At 41.0% G+C, this 22,512-nt stretch overlaps 1 protein-coding gene across 1 annotated transcript; it reads right to left on the bottom strand.

The window, feature by feature from the left end:
* Positions 1 to 1,899: 1,899 nt before the first annotated feature.
* On the bottom strand, positions 1,900 to 18,161 carry LOC137097322 (vomeronasal type-2 receptor 26-like). Its single transcript, XM_067469586.1, has 7 exons — positions 18,021 to 18,161; positions 16,065 to 16,120; positions 15,021 to 15,312; positions 11,435 to 12,304; positions 6,939 to 7,166; positions 4,950 to 5,076; positions 1,900 to 2,801 (listed from the first exon to the last, which is right to left on the bottom strand). The coding sequence occupies exons 1-7, from the start codon at positions 18,159 to 18,161 to the stop codon at positions 1,900 to 1,902; spliced, it is 2,616 nt and encodes an 871-aa protein (XP_067325687.1).
* Positions 18,162 to 22,512: the final 4,351 nt, after the last annotated feature.

The raw sequence follows: 22,512 nt of genomic DNA, 5'->3' as shown, positions 1-22,512 counted from the left end.
AGTAATCCCAACGAGATGATACTAAGGCATGAACCACCATGGCTAGATCTAGCTTTTCATGGTATAGTGACAATTTGCACCCAAGCTTTAATTGTGCGTAGGCCTCCCGGCCACTGCCGACACCTGAGCTTCAAGTGTCAGCACTGAGTTCAGGAGGACCCCCAAACAGCGAACTTCTGTCCTCAGGGTAAGTGTTACCCCGTTAAGCACAAGTTGAAGGCGGGGGCCTCCACCGCTCTTGGGGTCAGTCTCTCATTTGGTATCAGCCATTGGTTGAGGTTCTGGGTTTGAGCCTGCCACTTTTGGACTCTCACTTGCTGAGGTGTTCCAGCAAGTGTCCCTGTAGATCTTAGAAAACTATTTTTTTTATTTAAGTCGTTGACGTGCTGGCTGATACCCAAACAGGGGATGAGCTGGAGATATCACTGCCTTGGTCCTTTCACTATTGGCTGCAACTTCCCGGCAGATGCCAGGTGCTGCAATACCGGCTAAACAGTATAATTTCTCCAGTGGAGACACTTCCAGTGCTCCTTTCTCCCTCATTTTTAGAACTATCAGAATGAAACTAGCTATAATAGTAGAACACTTTTACACTGAATCAGCAGATCAAATATATTCAGAAACAGGGTTACATGTGAGGTACCAATATGTAAGTTGGTCAGTGTTTATCTTTGAAGACAATTTACTTGATTGTCCTAAAAAGGCACTCTTGATCTCTTTCTTGATACAAGATTCTTCTTTTAAAATAAATGATAGCGTACAACGAATAATGTGAGGATACATCATGGTTTTAATTTTTTGATTGCGAGCCATTTATGCAGATTGAGGCACAGAAAACCTATACTACTCAACAATGTTGACTGACGACCCCACATCCCACAGTAATATTTGCTAATAGTAATGGATATTCTTGACTCTTGTGTATTCATTAATGGAGAACTTCAAGTGTTTTAGTGTAAAATGCCCTATATTTGGTTATTAGTAGAAGCTTCATATATGTAGTCTGATGTTTTTTAAAAAATGTTAATAATATGATACAAGAGTAACATTTGCCCTTCCAGATTGAGTTGTAAAACGGGATATTCCACCTTAATTATTCATATTAGGAACTCGATTTTTTTCACATAGTTAAGCTAGTCTCTTTCAACTGAGAATATTATCTTGAAAAAATGTATCTCTAATTTCTAATTATGCACTAGTAAGCAAAATAGCATTGAATGGTGGGCATTCACCCAGGATGTTAACTGGGGCCCCTTACAGAGAGAGGTCAACCCTCCTGTTCAAGGAGCTCCACTGGCTGCCGTTTATTTTCCGAGCCCAATTTAAGGTGCAGGTGCTTACCTACAAAGCCCTGAACGGTTTGGGACCATCTTACCTGCGTGACCACATCTCCGTCTATGAACCCATGCGCTCACTTCGGTCATCTGGAGAGGCCCTGCTCGTGATCCCGCCTGCGTCGGAAGTGCGTCTGGTGGGGACATGAGACAGGGCCATTTCTGTGGTGGCCCCCCGACTCTGGAACACCCTCCCCAAAGATCTTAGACAGGCCCCACTTTTAATCCTGTACCCATTACTCTGTCCCGGCCCAGTTTTATTGTGTCTTAGTGTATTGTTTATTGCTTGTTGTTTATATTGCTTTAATTGTTTTTAATTTGCCTTTGGTTTTGTATTGTTATACAGGGTTAGTCAAAATGCATAGGCCAATAAGCCATTCAATTGAATGGCTTATTGGCCTATGCATTTTGACTAACCCTGTATTGTGTGTTGAGGCCTTGGCCTTTGTAAGCCGCATCGAGTCCTTCGGGAGATGCTAGCGGGGTACAAATAAAGTTTAATAATAATAATAATAATAATAATAATAATAATAATCAATATTTGTATTTGAATATAGGCAACTCTTTAATTTCTTCTTTTTATTAGTTGCTCCTTCATGTTCAGTTCTGGCTTCACCAAAATTATGTAGCATTTTGGTGAAAAGATACAGCCCAATAAACCAAAACTGGAAGTCAAGACAGAGAAAATCTCCACAGCCACCATGTTTTTGCCCTTTGTGCTCAGGTATGTTGGAATGAAGCACAGCCAAACACTGCAAAAGACCAACATGCTGAAGGTGATGAACTTGGCCTCATTAAAACTGTCAGGCAACTTCCGGGCTAAGAAAGCCAAAGTGAGGCTGACAAGAGCGAGGAAACCCATGAAACCCAAAAGAGCATAAAGCATACCACCTGAGCCTTCATTGCATTTGAGTACAATTGTTTGAGTCACTGAGTACATGTCAAGGTCTGGGAATGGAGGAGAGGTGATCAGCCAGATGCTACAAATAGCAGCTTGAGAAAAGGAGCACAAAAGTACAATGGAATATGTAAATCTCTTCCCCATCCATCGTCTTATCCTGGACCCTGGCTTGGTGGCTACAAAAGCCAGAATGACCGTGATGGTTTTGGCCAAAATGGAAGAAAGTGCCACTGAGAAAATCACACCGAAAGCAGCTTGTTGAAGGAGGCATACCACCTTCCCAGGTCGGCCAATGAATAGCAGAGCACAAAGGAAGGAAAACAGGAGGGAAGTCAGGAGAATGTAGGTGAGGTTCTTATTGTTTGCTTTGACAATAGGAGTGTCCTTGTACTTCATGAAGATGCCCAGAATGAAGATGGTGATGAGAGAAAATTTGAGAGCAAACACAGTTAAAATGATCCCCAAGGGTTCTCCAAAGGATAAGAAGGTGATATCTTTGGGGAGACATCCATCCTTGTCATTGTTTGGATACTGATCTCCAGGGCATTCAAAGCATGCATCCGTGTCTGAAAAACAGAAGAAAGCTTTAACTTTGGCAAAAGACTCTGAAGCCTTATTTACTGAGAGTCATGCGGATCGAGCCCAACTATCTCGGTATCTGTATTCTTTGAAAGTCATTGCACTTATTTGCAAAAAAGGCATACTCAAGTATGATTCCAGATACTACATCCAATGTGAAGAAGGAAAAACCATCTCCATTGACTAAGGGTTCTTCCAGACTGCTGAATTAATGCAGTTTGACAGCACTCTACCTACTATGGCTCAATGTTATGAAATTCTGTGAGGTATAGTTTTACAATGCCTTTAGGCTTCTCTATGAAATATATCACAATACAAATTGCAGTTTTGCACTTTTCAAGGTGGAAACCTTCACATTGAGATGGCTCTTAGCAAAGCATGTGCAGAGTGGTAGAATTGATAATTTTGCCAATCACTTTGGAAGGATATTCTGGCTATGAAGAATAACAAGGTTGTAGTCAGGGCTGTAACCAAATTTATCAGGTTAAAAAACTGGTTTATTCATGAATTTTAACTGGTTAACCAAATCCCCGTGCTAAGTCTTTAAGAAGCAAAAATTAAATGAGTGCCTCCAGAACTGCAAGCACTATCTCAAGCAAATTTTGACAATTTTTATTATTATTTATTTATTTACAACACTTCTACCCCGCCCTTCTCAACCCCCGAGGGGGGACTCAGAGTGGCTAACACTGGCAACAATTTGATGCCGCAATCACAATATAACAACAATATAAAACCATAAATACACAATATATTAAAAACAATAACAGTAATGATGCAGTCAAATAGGTGTTTCCATTATCATAACAATTATACGGTCCAGTTCAATGTCCAGAATGCCGTTGTGCCTGCTAGCCAAAAACCTGGTTCCAAAACCACAATTTCAGTTTTTTTCCTAAAGGAAAGGAGGGAGGACGTCGATCTAATCTCACTGGGGTGTGAATTCCACAAGCGGGGGTCACCAGCAAGAAGGCCCTGTCCCTCGTCCTCACCAGACATGTTTGCGATGCCAGTGGGACGGAAAGCAGGGCATCCCGGGTGATTCTTAAATTACAAGAGGGAAATACATTTGGACAAGTAAGTTGGGCCGGAGCCATATAGGGCCAGGGCCGTATAGTAATGACTGTGAATTTATTCACAGTCATTACTTGCAGCAATAGCTGATATAGTGAAAGCAAACAAGTTGTCCCACCCATAAGTGACAGGTAAAGCCCTCATGAAGACCCTCATGAAGGACACCAGATTTGATGAGGGCGGTTGACAAGGGCAGAACTGCAGGCTATTCAAGATAGCTCTGCCCCCCTGCTGTGCCCTTTGCTTCAGCATGAGGTAGGAGGCAGGTTCCTAATGGGGAATTAGGCCTTTCCCTCCTTGCTCCCCACGTACCCTTTTCCAGATTGTAGGGTTTCCATTGCTATGCCTATCTATAGGTCATTTTCAACTTTTAAAATGTTTGGAAACATACATAAGAAGCACAATGGGGCAAGAAAGTCTGACAGGATTTGCACTCTTGAGTGTCCTCTGAAGTTTATCAGTGGAGCCTGATTTCTGTCAAAGTGTATTGACACAGTTTTCAAGTGTTTCCAACAGATGTTGTGGTATTCTTTTGTAACTATAAATTAACAATTAGCAGTCACTTTTCAGTTATTTTAAGACTTGAAACTTTGTAATAAAAATAGAAAATTTATTTAATTAAATCTATATAAAATATAGACTGACCCATGCTATTAAAATTATTTTGTGTTATGGAGCTACTCTTCATGGTTCACTAAAAAAAGCTCCCCCCCCATTTTTTTTTCTGCTTATAGCTCTAGTTGTAGTCTACTTGTCCCCCTTTTATCAGAATTTACTCTTCAGGGTAACAATTACCACTTGAGATCATATTCCCATTCCACTGAGAACATACCTAGATGTAGCTTTTAAATTGGACCAAATTAGATCGCACGTGAAAATCATAGGATATGCTGCGATTTAATCCCCCGCCTAACACCACAATTTTTATATCACATCAGACTTAGCTAATAAGTAATAACTGAAGAGTATTTTCATATTGACTATCTTTTGAGAATCAAGTTTCTGGAATGGACATGTGATGCCTGATTCTACTGATAAATATAGAATATTATGTTTCCTACCTGTCTGGTTTGAAATCTTGCCCTCTGGACATGGAAAGCAATTATAACAGCAAAATTGTTCTCCTTCCTTCTTTCTTTTACTAAATCCCAACTGGCATTTATCATTACACCTAGAGATAGGTAATGTCTGTCCATTCAAAAGCAAAGCAAAACAAACAACAACAAAAAGGCAGGAGTTAAAGGTGGCTTAGTTCTAGAATAGGGAAATAGTGTGAAAGCTTGGCATTTATGCAATGAACACCAAGCAATTTAAAGTAATAACTTTGGTCTAATAACATGTCGGTAGTGTTTGCAGATGCAGACTGTGGCCAGGAAATCAGAAGACGCTTACTTCTTGGGAGGAGAGCAATGTCCAGTCTCGATAAAATAGTAAAGAGTAGAGACATCAGACTGCCAACCAAGATCCGCCTAGTCAAAGCCATGGTATTCCCTGTAGTAACCTACGGATGTGAGAGCTGGACCTTAGGGAAGGCTGAGCGAAGGAAGATAGATGCTTTTGAACTGTGATGTTGGAGGAAAGTTCTGAGAGTGCCTTGGACTGTGAGAAGATCCAACCAGTCCATCCTCCAGGAAATAAAGCCCGGCTGCTCACTGGAGGGAAGGATACTAGAGACAAAGTTGAAGTACTTTGGCCACATCATGAGGAGACAGCAAAGCCTAGAGAAGACTATTATGCTGGGGAAAGTGGAAGGCAAAAGGAAGAGGAGCCGACCAAGGGCAAGATGGATGGATGGCATCCTTGAAGTGACTGGACTGACCTTGAAGGAGCTGGGGGTGGTGACGGCCGACAGGGAGCTCTGGCGTGGGCTGGTCCATGAGGTCATGAAGAGTCGGAGACGACTGAATGAATGAACAACAAGTGTTTACAGAGAGAAGGCATGCTTGCAAGAGAAATTACCAGTGCAATAGTCACCCTTGGAAGATGTGTTCTTTTACATGTTATCAATGCAAGTTGCTAACCAATTTGCTTCTTATTATCCAATACAATTGTGTATTAAAAACACTTTAGCGTTTTGTCTGGAAGAAATATTAGGTAACACAAGACTCTCATTGGCCGCTGATGAAGATGGTAAGCTGGAAAAAGAAGACGACTGATGAAGGCTTGCATTATCTAGTTCCATTTGAGAAATTATTCATATTTGAAGGCCCTTCTCTCATATTGCTATTTAGAGTTTGGACTATGTTGTTTAATTTCAGTATTTTAGAGATATATTGTATTTGTTATATACCTTTACACATGAGCATACACATATGATCAGAAGCAGATCTCTCTCTCTACCTGCAAGGATTCGAAGTACTACACTTGATCTCAGAGAGATAGCATTGTAAACATGCATGATGTTCATGAAGCAGGATTTTGGCCAACATAAACTTTGGCCAACATTAACTTCAGAGGTTCCCCCCTTAGAAGAATGGGGAAATTGCGTTACAGATTTTTTAATAATGGAAAAAATAACTGTACTCTTGAGAGGAAAGCTACGTATTAGAGAACTTTGTTAATGAATGGCAACCAGTGATTCAGCATCTCAATGTAAAATTAAAACTAAAATGTACATAGAGGATCCTATAAGATTGTAAACATGGAGGAAGCAGATACTAATTTAGAGCCTATGATGACTTTGTATGTGCTATTTAAATAGAAGACTGTGACCCCTTAAAGAAAAGATATTATCTGAGAAATGACTTTGGAACACTAATAGCTCAAAAATATTGCACTTTATGCAACAAACACAAATGTATGTCTATTTCAATAAAAAATGTTGTGAAATTCTTCATTCCATCATTACTAAGAAGGGTATTATCTTGCTTCTTCCACTACCAAATAACTCTTTTGACATGATATTTAGGCCAGTGCCACGACCAAACTTCTTCCCTCTCATATCTATGACTGGCCTTTGTGATAAGGTCTTAGGAGAGACATCCCTAACATCTAAAATATTACTTTCATTACAGGAGAAATACCTGGATTTGCTATGAATGTGAACTTACTTGATTGAAGATGCTGGGCCACATAATGGCATCATCTTGAATGGTGAACATCTTGTCTTCAGGAGCCTGAGGATTCATTGTACCAACTTTCGTTCTAGCAAAAGACCTATTTGGGAATGTGATCCAGTTGATAATATCGAATTGTGTTAATATTTCCCCATTTTGATTGAAGGAAACCTCTTCTCCAGCACTATTGTTAAATGCAGCTTTTCTCAGAAACTGGTGAATCTAAATGAGAATATAAAAGAAATGATGGAAAGGTCCATAGAAAAGATGAAAATGTAACTTAAAATGATAGTATTTGCACTAGTTGAGTCGAACAGCCTCTACCAATATGCACCAGCAGTTACTTGTTGGTGTCCCAATTCACAACTGAGCTATTGTACATGGGCTCCCTTACTTACTTAGGTGATCCCTCGTAGTCCGAGGATGATGGTCCTTCAACGTCAGTGTTCTGGCAGTGAGTCCATACGTGACTGTGGAGCCCTATTCTTGATTTACATCTTCTCCCACAGTGAAGTCATCGGTTTCCAGGTGGAAGGTGGTCCTGGTCGGAGTTGGCTTGATGTGCCTTCCTCTTGGCACATTTCTCTCTTTCGCCCTCCATTTGTGCCTTTTCAAATTATGCAGCACTACTGGTCACAGCTGATTTCCGGCTGGAGCACTCAAGGGCCAGTGCTTCCTAGTTCTCAGTATCTATGCCAGAGTTTTTAAGGTTGGCTTTGAGCTCATCTTTAAATCTTTTTTCCTGTCCTCCAACATAGTGTTTTCCATTCTTGAGTTTGGAATAAAGCAACTGCCTTGGGAGACGGTGGTCAGGCATCCGGACAACGTGGCCGTTCCAGTGGAGTTGATGGCGGAGGACCATTGCTTCAGTGCTAGTGGTCTTTGCTTCTTCCAGCATGCTGACATTTGTCCGCTTGTCTTCCCAGGAGATTTGCAGGTTTTTCGGAGGCAGCGCTGACAGAATCGTTCCAGGAGTTGCATGTGACGTCTGTAGACTGTCCACGTCTCGCAAGCGTATAGCAGGGTTGGGAGGACAATAGCTTTATAAACAAGCACCTTGTATCCCTACGGATGTTCCAATCCTCAAACACTCTCTGCTTCATTCGGAAAAATGCTGCACTCACAATGCTCAGGCGGTGTTGTATTTCAGTGTTAATGTTGACTTTTGTGGAGAGATGGCTGCCAAGGTAGAAGAAATGGTCAACAATTTTCTAATGTTACACCATTAAGCTGTATTTCTGGCATGGGACATGGGCTCCCATTTTCCATCTGTCCCAATGAGCATAAATCTCAATGTGCTATGATCATATTACTAGAATTGTGCATGGATGGGTTCTCCTTTGTTACATCCATTCTTTTGTTACTTTTGTTACCTTCGGGAACACATAACAGGAGTCCCCCTCCTGGTACAAAAATCAGTCCGGCACAAAAGCAAGCGGAAGTTGACCCTGGCTCCTCTCCTGCTTTTCATGAGTAGCCTCCTTGCCTTCGAAAGAGTGCGTGTATGGCATGCAGGCCCAGGAAGTGTGCGCGCCTGCCTGCAACTGAGTGCTTCCTATAGAGTAGGAAACAGAACTTGCCTCCTTGCCTTGGAAAGAATTCATGTGTGGCATGCAGACCCTGAAAGCACATGTGCCTGCCTGCAGCCAAGCACCTCCTCTATAGTAAGAAACAGAACTTGCTTCTTTAACTTGGAAAGAGTGCATGTGTGGAATGCAGGCCCAGGAAGCGCGAGCACCTGCCTGCAGCTGAGTGCCTCTCCTCTAGAGTAGAGAAACAGATAAGACACCTCTTTAAAGTGCACACCTGCCTGCAGCTGAGCACCTCTCCTCTAGAATGGAAACAGTTTAAATGCCTAAAATGATTGGAAGGGGAACCTGGGAAGCCTCTCACCCCCATAATGGGCCCATAGAAAACGGATCTTTCAGTGCCCCTGAGTGAAAAAAGATATCTGCCCTCCCAATTTCGAGGGGTTCCCAAAAACGGATTGGGCCCCCACCAAAAGCTAGGACATGAAACAGGTCAAAGTTTATCCAAAATCCACAAGCCTACATATTACTAGCTCTCTTGTGTAATCATAGAATCATAGAGTTGGAGGAGACCTCATGGGCTATCCAGTCCAACCCCCTGCCAAGAAGCAGTTCAAAGCACCCCCGAAAGATGGCCATCCAGCCTCTGTTTAAAAGCTTCCAAAGAAGGAGCCTCCACCACACTCTGGGGCAGAGAGTTCCACTGTTGAATGGCTCTCAGAGTCAGGAAGTTTTTCCTAATGTTCAGATGGAATCTCCTCTCTTGTAGTTTGAAGCTATTGTTCCGCATCTTAGTCTCTAATCTGTTAAGATCATTTTGAATTCTGTTCCTGTCCTCCGGAATATTGGCTGTCCCTCCCAATTTGGCATCATCTGCAAACTTGATGATCATGCCTTCTAAGCCTTCATCTAAGTCATTTATAAAGATGTTGAGCAGGACCGGGCCCAGGATGGAACCCTGTGGCACCCCACTCGTCACTTCTTTCCAGGATGAAGAGGAAGCATTGGTGAGCACCCTCTGGGTTCGTCCATTTAACCAATTACTGATCCACCTCACCGTAGTTTTGCCTAGCCCACATTGGACTAGTTTGTTTGCCAGAGGTCATGGGGGACCTTGTCAAAGGCCTTACTGAAATCCAGGTAAGCTACATCCATGGCATTCCCCGCATCTACCCAGCTTGTAACTCTATCGAAAAAAGAGATCAGATTAGTCTGGCATGACTTGTTTTTGATAAATCCGTGTTGGCTATTAGCGATGACTGCATTTGTTTCTAAGTGTTTGCAGACCACTTCCTTAACAATCTTTTCCAGAATCTTGCCTGGAATCGACGTGAGGCTGACTGGATGGTAATTGTTTGGGTCATCGTCTTACAACAATCTTTTGTTGAACGGGAATGAAATGAAACTGCTCTATTCTATTTCTCACATATGTAAGTACTTTTATGAAGACTGTTCTGTCGCTGCTGGGCTTAAAACGAAGAGCCTTTAAAACAGGACGTGAACCTTTCGCCCAACAGAGAAATTTAAAAGGATTTTCACCATAAACAGGCTTTAGAAGGCTTGTGAAATAACAAAGTTTTTATTGGTGAACAATCAACAGAAACTCCTTTTGTCTTCAAAGGGTTAAACAAATACTTTCAGGCTTCAAACAACTGGTGGCTTCTTAACTGTTTCTTTGCTTTAAAGGAAAACCCCTTTCTAAATCTCTCCCAGGCTAACTATGAACTTAAACCTTATTGATGTGGATTCACTACTGGGCTGAACTGCATCTCAATTCCGAGCGAACCTATCAGAAGGCTTGTAATCACTTAGCTGGAATTCTTGATGCTTAAAGCTGTTATTTTCTCCGGAATTCTTCAGGGCTGTAAAGCTGTTTCCCTGGAACCTTCGGGAATCCTTAGGTGCTCTTAAGACTGGTTCTCCCCCAGGAGGTCTTAAGGGTTGAAGCCTTTTTACAGGAGGAAATCTGTACACCTCCTGTACATTGACTTCCTTGTAGAAAAGTAACTGAAATGGTTCCTCCCTCTTCCCAAAACCCAGAAAAAGGGGCAGAACCAAAGCTAAATGAAGATGGACAAGGGGCTTGTCCTATGACTGCAAACTATAACAGGAAGTCACCCTGCTGCAAAATCTCAAGCCTGAGATTGCAAAGAAACCTTTAGTTCCAAGCAAATAAAATTGGAGCTTCTGGAACAGCCGTTCCAGAACAAAGACATATATCGCCATTTGAAGTCTGGCCTCATTAAAAGCTTTGTGCCCATACTTTGGGTGATAATATATTGCGTGGTAATGAGTTGGTATATGTTGTATAAAATGCTATCAATACTATTTGATCCAAAACTATTATATGTTATTATTTATCTAAGGTATAACAAATGAGATAGCACTCTGACAATTCAAATATGCGCAGAATAAACCAACCACCATCAAAAGAATCAAGTATGATTTGGCTCTAATGAAAGCAGAACACTTTCAAACTGTTGTAAACTGGAAGAAATAACTGGGAACACATCAGGAAGAGGCCCACATTCCAGCTTTTACACAGATACCTCCTGACATAGTAAAGGATCTATAGTATTCTTCATTATGCAACAAGGGTTTTGTTCCTGGGTTATGAATGTCATTTCCTAATTGGTTCTATCATTTAAAAGATAGAAAAAGTTTCTTAAACTGCACAAACTTTATTTTTGCAAGACATCCTGTAGCACACTTTGCTATAATTTTTCAATGACTGTCTCGTAGAACAGTCATTGAAAACCTAGTTTGTGGCAGCCACAATTCAACCTAGTTTGTGGCATCCACAAAAATGAAGTTTCTGGAGTATAACAAATACTTTCAAAGTAAATACCTCACAGTTAAACAGAAAATAAAACTTTCAAACCAGATTCAGATCCCCCCCCCTCCAAATTTTGCTACATAGTGCTATTCATACAACAAACTTTCCTGCATTAGTGAGAGTACCTGCCATGGATGTACATTCCTAAGTTCCTCTCTTCCGCCATTCAGCACTGGATTGTGCTTGAATTTGGATGAATACATGGCCTGCAAAGCATGTGCAACTGCATAGACAGCATTGTAGACACTGTAGCTATGGCTAGTCATGCTCATTTCAAAAATAGATGCAGGAAGAGTCTCTAGCTTCTCCTTCCAAGTGCAAGGTGGCTTATCTTCCTCATCTTCCTCGCCCAACAAATGATCAGATAAAAAACAGTTAAATGCCTCTTCCCAGAAAGCCCACAAAAACTTGTCTTCTTTTTCTAAGGCAGGGTTTCGTGTCTGTAGAAACTGTTTGAATCCTGTAGGTTCCTTTGAATGAACTGCAAAAGATAGAGCCCCATGAAGGAAATGCATACTCATGCCTCTATGAGAAGAGAGTGATGAAAACGCCATCTGAGCTGTCATAACCCACACTTTTGGTCTGCTTTGCAGTGGTTTACCAGTCAATTTTGCAATATTTTCTATGAATCTTATTGTCATAAGAGTATGAATTTCACCATGCACAACTACCACGTTGGCAGTACTTCCAACAATAATATTGATCATTTCAAAATATCCCAACACTACTCGATCAAGTGCACTAGGAAAGGTAGCCTGGGGTAACCTTGCTACAAATTGAAAGCAAATTCCTTTCTGAGCAAATGTGGGAAGAACATTTAGTACAAATCCGTCTCCGGTATCATCATGCATAGAAACTACTCCAATCCATATCCAGTTGAAATGCAAGAGTAACTGGACAAGCCCTTCATACTGATAACCAATGTTTGGGAACATACGGTGGAAGAAACGACCTTGTACTTCATTATTCACCACAGGAGATGATCCGAAGTTGAGCTATAAGGAGATTAAAAATAGAGATGAACTGAAGTGATATCAAACATAAATACTAATTAAATATTAATTAAAAATTCTACTTTCTTCAATTACATTAGGTTAATTGAATATTATTTTTATTTATTTTAATGCATAGGAATGTTTGCACTACTCTTGCAAAATGCATTTTTATTAAAATTGACTTCATCTCAGGGTGGAAAAGGGTGGACAATATCTGGTCCTCCAGATATTGTTGGGCTTCCAATCAACATTAATCAATATCAAAGGAATTGCAAGATGTAGTACATGAGAAAAGTCCATAGCACCAGTAACTTGTATGGTGGAAGTCTATAAACCTGAACAGTAGGGTTTTGCGACTCAGAAAAAAAACCATGCCGTTTTGGTCCCATTTTCAGCTCCTCTGATCGCTGGGAATTTTAAAAAGTTTTTGCCATAACATTTTTAAACAAATACATAAGAGGGACTTTTGGAAATCAAAATCCCAATTAGCGTGTGACACAAGAGAGAGCATTTGTCTTTGGTTTTAAAAATAATTTTTAAAAACTGGTTTTTGTTTTGGAACCAAGATAGACAGAGATACAAGATTTTGGTTCCAGGACCTCCAATTGATATCGAAATCCATGAATACTTCAATTTCATTATATACAATGGAGTAATAACATGGTATCTCTTATATAAAACAAAGTTTGCTATTTGGATATTTTCTGAAGATGAGGTACATATCAATGCATAATGCCTACTGAATATTGCCGACAGTTTTGTAGTTTTTATATCTCTTCCTAGAAACACTGGTATTCAAGGTATAAAATCCATGAACATGAACAATAATACAAAATCATTAGAAACTCTAATCAAATTGTCTAGTTTCATGTTTGTAGCTACACTCACATTCACCCAGGATATCTGAAAGACTGTTGTTACTTACATCTGCCCATCCAGAATTTGAAGTGTTCATGAACAGTGTGTTGTATGTCTATCCAACTCATAGATAGCTACCACTCCTGTTGCGCATACAGAAGTACATAAAAACTGTATTATTACAACTTGTCTTCTATATAAATAAAAATGTAATGTTGGTTTGTGGAATTAACGTAACTAAAAAACCACTGGGTGAATTGGCGCCAAATTTAGCCACAAGGCACCTACTAACCCAAGGAGTGACCATCACTCAAAAAATTGATTTTGTGATTTGGAAATTGTAGTTGCTGGGTTTTATAGTTAACCTACAATCAAAGAGCATTCTGAACTCAACCAATGATGGAATTGAACCAAACATGACACACAGGATTCCCATGACCAACAGAAAACACTAGAAGAGTTTGGTGGGCATTGACCTTGAATGTGGGAGTTGTAGTTCACCTACATCCAGAGAGCACTGTGGATTCAAACAATGATGGATCTGGACCAAACTCGGACAGATACTCCATATGCCCAAATATGAACACAGATGGAGTTTGGGGAAAATAGACCTTGACATTTGGGAGTTGTAGTTGCTGGGATTTACAGTTCACCTACAATCAAAGAGAATTCTGAATCCCACAAAAGAGAGAATTGGGGCAAACTTCCTACACAAAACCCCCATAACCAACAGAAAATACTTAAGGCCATCCAGGCCAACTCCTTTCACCAGGGCAAGAAAACGTAACCAAAACCCTCCTGACAAAGAGCCATCCTGCCATAGATAGAAATAGATCTATATGATTCACACACAGAGATATTGGGTTAGTAGGTGTCTTGTGGCCAAATTTGGCGGCAATTTGTCCAGTGGTTTTTGTGTTATGTTAATCCCACAAACAAACATCACATTTATATATATATAGATAGCAAAATCCAAAGTTTGTTATTTGGATACTTTGCGGGGGATGAGGTATTTTAAATTTGCGGATAGTTGAATCTATGAATACTGACTGTGAATGGGGAAGGCTGAATTGATGTTAACAGAGATACATATGATTGAATAATGAATACATATACAAAATGCTGGTTTGTCATATATCATCCAGGATATAAAACTAATGAATCCAAAACATCATAAGGTATGATTACTATATATAAAGACAGAATGTCTACTAAATATTGCCAATAGTTTTGTATTATTTGTACCCATTACCCTTCCTAGAAGCACTGTTATAAATGTGTGACTATTTAAAGCAAGTCTCCGAGTTGTATGAAAGTCTCCAAAGGATTATATTGCAGTCTATGTCTCTAATTTCTCTTGTGGACTTTGTCACCAGAATGTGACAAATGTAGTTTTAATTGACATAGGTCACAAATTATTTGTTTTTGAGAAGAAATCAACTGCACGCTATTTCTATATTTTGTATGATTAAACACAAAGGATCTGATTAAGTTTCAACAGTTCACATGCATTGGCATTCGTATTAATTACATTTTATTCATTTATATCCTGCATGTTTTCCAATATAGGAATTCAGGTAAACCCTGAACAGATCAAAAGCATACAACAACATCGCGCGTGCGCACACACGCACACACAATGTATATGTCTTATATTATATGTATGTATTCTAAAGAATTAAATCATTTTAAACACTGTATACTTTCAAAGACCATAGAATAATAGAGTTGGAAGAGATCACCATCCAGCCAATTCTCATTCTGCCATGCAGGAAAGCACAATCAAAACACTTCTAACATTCAGTTTCTATTTAAAATGTCTGGAGAAAGAAAGATCTATGCTCTGTACATGTCTTACTTGTGACATCTTGTATATATACAGGATTGTTGATATGTGACGACTATAGTCAGTGTTTGACCCCGCAATCACAGCTGCTGGGAGATTCTCAATGCCACATTTGTAATTGGCAATGAATTGGTGTCCTCTAGACATCAGTTCCATTGCAGCAAGATAGGACCAACTTTCACTGAAACCATTGTTATAGATGTGGAAACCCAGAGTGACATTGGGCAAGAGGTGCTGGTTTTCATTGATCTCCTTGACAGCAAACACAAAGGCCGCGATGTGCTGATAAAGTTGTGTTATTAGCCTGTAAGGAGTGATATTTACAATGTAAACTATCTTCTTCAAATAAGAGTAATTGTTCCTGGTAAACTACAGTCGCATCCATGGTCTAGCATGACCTTGGATGCTACTATAAGTACATTAGCATCTCCCAAATTCCATTGTTCTATGTTTTTTTTATTCCTATTATTTCTGCTGAAGGTTTAAAAAAGGAAATGCATGGTAACATCTGTCAAACCACATCATATGCTTAGACCAAATCTGTTCAAAATTTAACCAGATGAAGGATCTTTTTCACAAGACTATATATGTCTAAGAAAATGTTGTACTGCTGGGTGCTTAAACTCTCCCATCTCGTGGCAAATGGCAAAACTAAGAGAAATCCAGAGCAAAGTGTTACATATTCTTTTTTGCATAAATAAAGGAATAAATAACACATACAGCGAAAAACAACGAAGAAATAAATACAGAATTTCAGTATTCAAATCCACCCCCTGATTGCAATGTAATTTGACATAGTTGAATATAAGGACAGCATATTCTACGAAATGCAAAACAATTATAATAGATTATGTAATAGGTGGAGCTCTGGTGGCATAGTGGGTTAAATCCCTGTGCCAGCAGGACTGAAGACCAACTGTTCGAAAGGTTCGAATCTGGGAAGAGCATGGATGAGCTCCCTCTATCAGCTCCAGCTCCTCATGCGGGGACATGAGAGAGGCCTCCCACAAGGATGATAAAACATCAAAACATCCATGCGTCCCCTGGGCAACGTACTTGCAGACGGCCAATTCTCTCACACCAGAAGTGACTTGCAGTTTCTCAAGTCGCTCCTGATACGACAAAAGAAAAAGTAATAGGTTATCATACACAAGACCCAGTTATTTGAAACAGAAATAATAAATCCTTAATAATAATGCATTTACAGAACAAAAATGAATATTAGACTATTAATAACAGGAATGTGAAAAAATCAAGCTTGGATGTATTGTATTTTGCGGTTCAGTACTGCTAATATTTGGAGCCCCCGGTGGCGCAGTGGGTTAAACTGCTGAACTGCTGAACTTGCTGACCAAAAGATCACAGCTTCTCCCAACCCAGCAGTTCAAAAACTTGCAAATGTGAATAGATCAAGGAAAATAACGGCGCTCCATGCAGTCATGCCGAGTCAGGGTTGCAACGTCAGCTCTTTGGCTTAGAAATGGAGATGAGCACCACCCCCCAGAGTCGGGCATGACTGGACTTAATGTCAGGGAAAAACCTTTATCTTTACCTTACTGCTAATATAGTCCCACTAACATGAGCTATACGATTTTGAAAGCCCCATCATAAAGCCAGCAGAGACAGAACTAAAAGGGAGTCTGAGTTCTCCTTGCTTAGAAGTATGAACTAATAAAGAGGAGAAAATTACCAAGATAACAGAACTCGTTAGTCACTGAAATCAGTGGCTTGAATCTAAATTATGTCAAAATTATCAACTACTTTAGTCTGGGTTCATTTACATTGCCATGATCACATTAGCAGGCTAATTGAAAACTGCATTCAAAATAAATGTATGATACAATGAAATATCAAGGACATACTTACTTGGGATCGACAGGAGGTTCTTCAGATGGATGCATTATAAATAGCATTTTGGGGTACTGTAAGTACAGCTGAGCCATGATTCCACCAATGATGACTTCCCCAAGAAGATAATACTGATGTTGTGTCAGGATAGGTTCTCTGATCGAACACTGAACGCTGCGATTCTGTCCTACCACTTGGGACATTAATAGCAATACCACAAATACACTAATCTTCCAAGACAATATGAAATGTATGTAACCTGTCTCTTTCCACAATGGCATTCTAGCACCTCTGTCTAGGAAAACCTGGTTTGCCTGGTTACTTCCTCTGCAGATTCAAAGCCAGAATGGTGAGGTGTCAAGAAGAAGTAACCGGATCAAGAGCACTCTGTGTGTATCTAGAGCCCATTTCCAGAGAGGACACAGGGGATACGGAACAGTAGATCTTCCTTTACAATTGTTTGCATTACCACTGGAATTCTTTAGGGAAAAGAAAACAGAAGTAATTAAGGAGATGAGAAAATGACTTGCTTTGTTTGGATTGTAGAGTCTGTAAGAAAAGAAAACATGTTTGTCACATCTTAGCAAAAGTTTTCTTTGATATCAGTTTTTGGGAGAATAAGTAAGTTATGGGCTAGGGGACTTCGATTTCCCATGTTGACTCTGGTGGTCTTTGCTTCTTTTCAACAGGGTTTGGTTTTATCCACAGATTCCTGTTTCCATGATAACTTAACATATGTGTACAGCATGGATATGGAGTTCATACTGTAGAATCAACATGGGAAATTGAACTCACCTAGGCCATAACTTCCTTGTTTTCCCAAACACTGATATTAAAGAAAACTTTTGAAAAGAATGTCTATGGTTACTTCCAAGTAATCTAAAAAATCCTGAAGAAGTATCTTCTCTAGAAAAATTTTAAGTTCTCTAGGGTGACTTTGTGGTAACTTCTGAAAGAAGCATACCATAGAATCAAATGCGTAGGTGAAACTGCAGGTTATCGGTGATCACTCTTGTCCAAGTAGGATGGCCTTCCAAGCGTAGAGTCTTGGCAGTGGGTCCGTAAGTTACTGGGGAGATCTATTCTTGACCCGCATGTTCTTCCACAGTGAGGACATCAGTTTCCAGATGGAAGGCATTCCCGGTCAGGGTTGGCTTGACGCACCTTCCTCTTGACATATTTTTCCCTTTCAGCCTCCATTCGGGCCTCTTCAAATCCCACAGCATTATTGGTAACAGCTGATCTCCAGTGAGAGCACTCAAGGGCCAGGGATTCCCAGTTCTCAGAATCAGAAACTCCCAGCATCATGTCCCAAACGCACTTTACTAGAGATTTAAGATTGCCTGCACATCGCACCTACCCTAAAATCCTTACATTTCACCTGTCATGTCCAGCACTTTTAATTTTAGTCATTACATTTGGCCTGGCCCTAGTTTTAAATGTGTTATGATGTATTGTTTTTAATGTTTTATTGTTATTGCTTTTAATGTTTATTGGTTTGCTTTATGAGTTTTATTGTTGTATTTGTTGTGCTGCTGTTTTATTGAGGGCCTTGGCCTTTGTAAGCCGCACCGAGTCCTTTGGGAGATGTTAGTGGGGTACAAATAAAGATAATAATAATAATAATAATAATAATAATAATCGATGCCACAGTTTTTAAGGTTGGCTTTAAGCCCATCTTTAAATCTCTTTTTCTCTCCACCAAGCTTCCATTTTCCATTTGTCAGTTAGGAGTAGAGTCATAGTTTTGGGAGATGGTGATCAGGCATTTGGAAAATGTGGTCAGCCCAGTGGAGTTGATGACACAGGATCATTGCCTCGATGCTGGTGGTATTTGCTTCTTCCAGCATGCTGTCTTCCCAATAGATTTGCAGGATTTTTCAGTGGCAACACTGATGGAATCATTCCAAGAGTTGAGTGTGATGTCTGTAGACGATTCACGAATTGCAGGCGTATAACAGTGTTGGGAGGACAATAGCTTTCTAAACAAGCACTCTCTGTTTCATTCAGATGAATGTTGCACTCGCAGAGTTCAGACTGTGTTGTATTCCAGTGTCGATGTTAATTGTTGTTGGGACGTGGCTGCCAAGCTACTAATAATGACAATAATAATATTTATTTATTTGTTTGTTTGTCGTGTCAATGCAACCAGTCGATTATATTACATTTCTAACAGAACAAAGCAAAAAGAACAGACAAAATACAGAATTGTGAGTTTGGTAGTTGATTAAATGTCCTTTGACCAGTATCTGGCCACTTGGAGTGCTTCTGGTATTGCTGCAAGAAGGTCCTCCATTGTGCATGTGGCAGGGCTCAGGTTGCATTTCAGCAGGTGGTCAGTGGTTTGCTCCTTTCCACACTCGCATGTCGAGGATTCCACTTTGTAGCCCCATTTCTGAAGGTTGACTCTGCATCTCGTGGTGCCAGAGCGCAGTCTGTTCAGCGCCTTCCAAGTCGCCCAGCCCTCTGTGTGCCCAGGGGGGAGTCTCTCATTTGATATCAGCCATTGGTTGAGGTTCTGGGTTTGGACTCTCACTTGCTGAGGTGTTCCAGTAAGTGTCTCTGTAGATCTTAGAAACTATTTCTAGATTTAAGTCGTTGGTATGCTGGCTGATACCTAAACAGGGGATGAGCTGGAGATGTCTCTGCCTTGGTCCTTTCACTATTGGCTGCTACTTCCCGGCGGATGTCAGGTGGTGCAATACCGGCTAAGCAGTGTAATTTCTCCAGTGGTGTAGGGCGCAGACACCCCGTGATAATGCGGCATGTCTCATTAAGAGACACATCCACTGTTTTAGTGTGGTGAGATGTGTTCCACACTGGGCATGCATACTCAGCAGCAGAATAGCACAGCGCAAGGGCAGATGTCTTCACTGTATCTGGTTGTGATCCCCAGGTTGTGCCAGTCAGCTTTCGTATGATATTGTTTCTAGCACCCATTTTTTGCTTGATGTTCAGGCAGTGCTTCTTGTAGGTAAGAGCACGGTCCAGAGTGGCTCCCAGGTATTTGGGTGTGCTGCAATGCTCCAGTGGGATTCCTTCCCAGGTCATCCTCAGAACTCGGGATGCTTGTCTGTCTTGAGATGAAAGGCACAGGTCTGTGTTTTAGATGGGTTGGGGATCAGCTGGTTTTCCCTGTAATAGGCAGTGAGAGCACCTAGAGCTTCGGAAAGCTTCTGTTCTACCATCTCAAAGCTCCCTGCTTGAGCAGTAATGGCATGATCATCAGCATAGATGAAACAATAATAATGAACTTTATCTATAGCCCACCCCAACTTCCCAAAGGGACTCAGGGTGGCTTACAACATGGATAAATACAATAAAAATACATAGAAAATAAAAAGTAAACAAAATAATAAGACATCAGATCAATATAAAACAAAACAAAATAAGCCAAAGCAGGAATACAAACTAAACAGTAAGTCCACATTAAGAGGTGTTGACTAATCATTACCAAATGCCTGTTTGAACAGCCCAGTCTTCAAATCCTTCCTAAATATTGTGAGGGTGGTTGCTTCTCTAATCTTCTGGGGGGGGGGGGGGGGACTTACAGAGCAACTACTGAGAAGGCCCCCTCCCACATCTCCACCAGTCTCACATGTGATTAGGGGCGGGATTGAGAGGAGGGTCTCCCCAGATGTTCTTAAAGCCTGGGTAGGTTCATAAGAGGGGATGTGGTTGCCAGGTCTCGGTGGTAACCAGGGGAGCATTCGCACAATTAAAACTTGTGCGCCAGCTGCGCCCGTACCTTGGGAAGTCTGACTTGGCCACGGTAGTCCACGCTCTGGTTACATCCCGCATAGATTACTGCAACACGCTCTACGTGGGGCTGCCCTTGAAGACTGCCCGGAAGCTTCAGATGGTCCAGCGCTCGGCAGCCAGGTTGTTAACAGGAGCGGCACTCAGGGAGCATACCACTCCTTTGTTGAGCCAGCTCCACTGGCTGCCAATTTGCTACCGGGCACAATTCAAGGTGCTGGCGTTAGCCTACAAAGCCCTAAACGGTTCTGGCCCCTCTTACCTCTCCGAACGCATCTCCTCCTATGAACCGGCGCGGACATTAAGATCGTCCAGGGAGGCCCTGCTCTCGGTCCCGCCTGCATCACAGGCACGATTGGCGGGAACGAGAGACAGGGCCTTCTCGGTGGTGGCCCCTCGGCTATGGAATGCCCTACCGGTAGACATCAGACAGGCCCCTTCGTTGCTGGCGTTTCAGAGGAAGGTCAAGACATGGCTCTATGAGCAAGCGTTTGGCTAAACAGTGCAACTGAACAACTGAACACAGGAAGATGGCAAAATTGAACATAGGAATGGCATAAGGATTATGAGAATGGATCTTGTTCTGTTTTGAGGCGTCATGAATTAATAATAATTGTTGATTTTGTTGTAATGTGTGATGTGTTTTTAACTGTATATTTCTGTATAACTTGCATTGTGTAAACCGCATTGAGTCGCCTAATCTAGGCTGAAAAATGCGGTATAGAAATAAAGCAAATAAATAAATAAAATAAATAAACTGTGCAGTGCTTAATAGGTGATAACTGCACATTGAATTGGGACCAAAAGCAAATAGACAACCAGTGAAGTTGCTTCAAGAGGGTGAGGGGTGTCGTATGTTCTCTATAACCCACCCCTGTCAGCTGCCTATCTTTGTACTAGTTGAAGCTTCCTAGCCGTCTGCAGAGACAGCCCCACGTGTGTTGCAGTAATCCAACAGCTTCATGCGTCAGTGCTGTGTCCAGCAGGACCCCCAGACTGCAAACCTGTGTCATCAGGGGCAATGCTGTTGTACTTAGGTTGCCACCCTATACCCCAACTGGCCTCATGACTGACCAGGAGGACCTCTATCTTGTCTGGATTAAACCTCAGTTTGTTGGCCCTCATCCAGCCCATCACAGATGCCAGGCACATGTTCAGGACATGGGGAAACTTCCTTGGATTGAGGTGGAAATGAGTAATAGAGTTGTGTGTCATCTGAGTACAAATAATGGAAATGGTAAACATTTTCTAACATTACACCATTTAGCTGAATTTCTGGCATTGCAGGGGGATTGGCTGGTGCCTGTTGAAAGAGCGCTTTGGTTTTCTCAATGTTATGCTTCTGCAAAGGAGTTTAGAGTGACTTGTAGGTCTTCTTCTGAAGGAGCACAGACCACATTATCGCCAGCATACTGGAGTTCTGTAACAGATGTTGTGAACTTGGTTTTGGCTTTTAGTCTGCTGAGGTTAAATAGCTTGTCATCTATCCAGTAGATGATTTCCATGCTATCAACAAGGTGCAGTATCATAGCGATAAAGATGGAGAATAAGGTTGAGGTAATAATTACACATCCCTTTTTGCCCTATTAGTTCTTCCATCACTTACTTTATTATTATTATTTTTTGTATATTGTCACAGTCCCACCACACGCATTAAAAAGTCAACTTTGCTGCATTTCTGCCAGTGTAGTTTTGGCAATGATTTAGTTATAGGGGCTAATTTAAATGGGGTTCTGTACCATTTGGTCAATATTTTTCTTGTGTGTTTCTTTAGGCCTAATATTGTTGTCGAGCAATTTAGAATGGCTGTGGATTAGGCCCAAGCCAATTGTGGGTTGCCTGGTGAGAAAAGAGAAGCTAATATTCCAGAATAAATCTCACCAAGTTGAAGCAGAAG

Source organism: Anolis sagrei, chromosome 6, assembly GCF_037176765.1.
Source record: "Anolis sagrei isolate rAnoSag1 chromosome 6, rAnoSag1.mat, whole genome shotgun sequence".
NCBI classification, from domain to species: Eukaryota; Metazoa; Chordata; class Lepidosauria; order Squamata; family Dactyloidae; genus Anolis; species Anolis sagrei.
The sequence above is the reverse complement of the archived record's forward strand: the minus strand, read 5'-3'. Positions and strand labels throughout refer to the sequence as shown.

Bases quoted from the DNA above. Each gene is read 5' to 3' on its own strand.
- LOC137097322 (XM_067469586.1), bottom strand. From the start codon at position 18,161: ATGCTGGGAGTTTCTGATTCTGAGAACTGGGAATCCCTGGCCCTTGAG. The intron at 7,167-11,434 runs GTACTCTCACTA...ATTCTCATTTAG, and splicing joins GGAATGTACATCCATGGCAG to ATTCACCAGTTTCTGAGAAA. The intron at 5,077-6,938 runs GTAAGTTCACAT...TTGAATGGACAG, and splicing joins GGCCCAGCATCTTCAATCAA to ACATTACCTATCTCTAGGTG.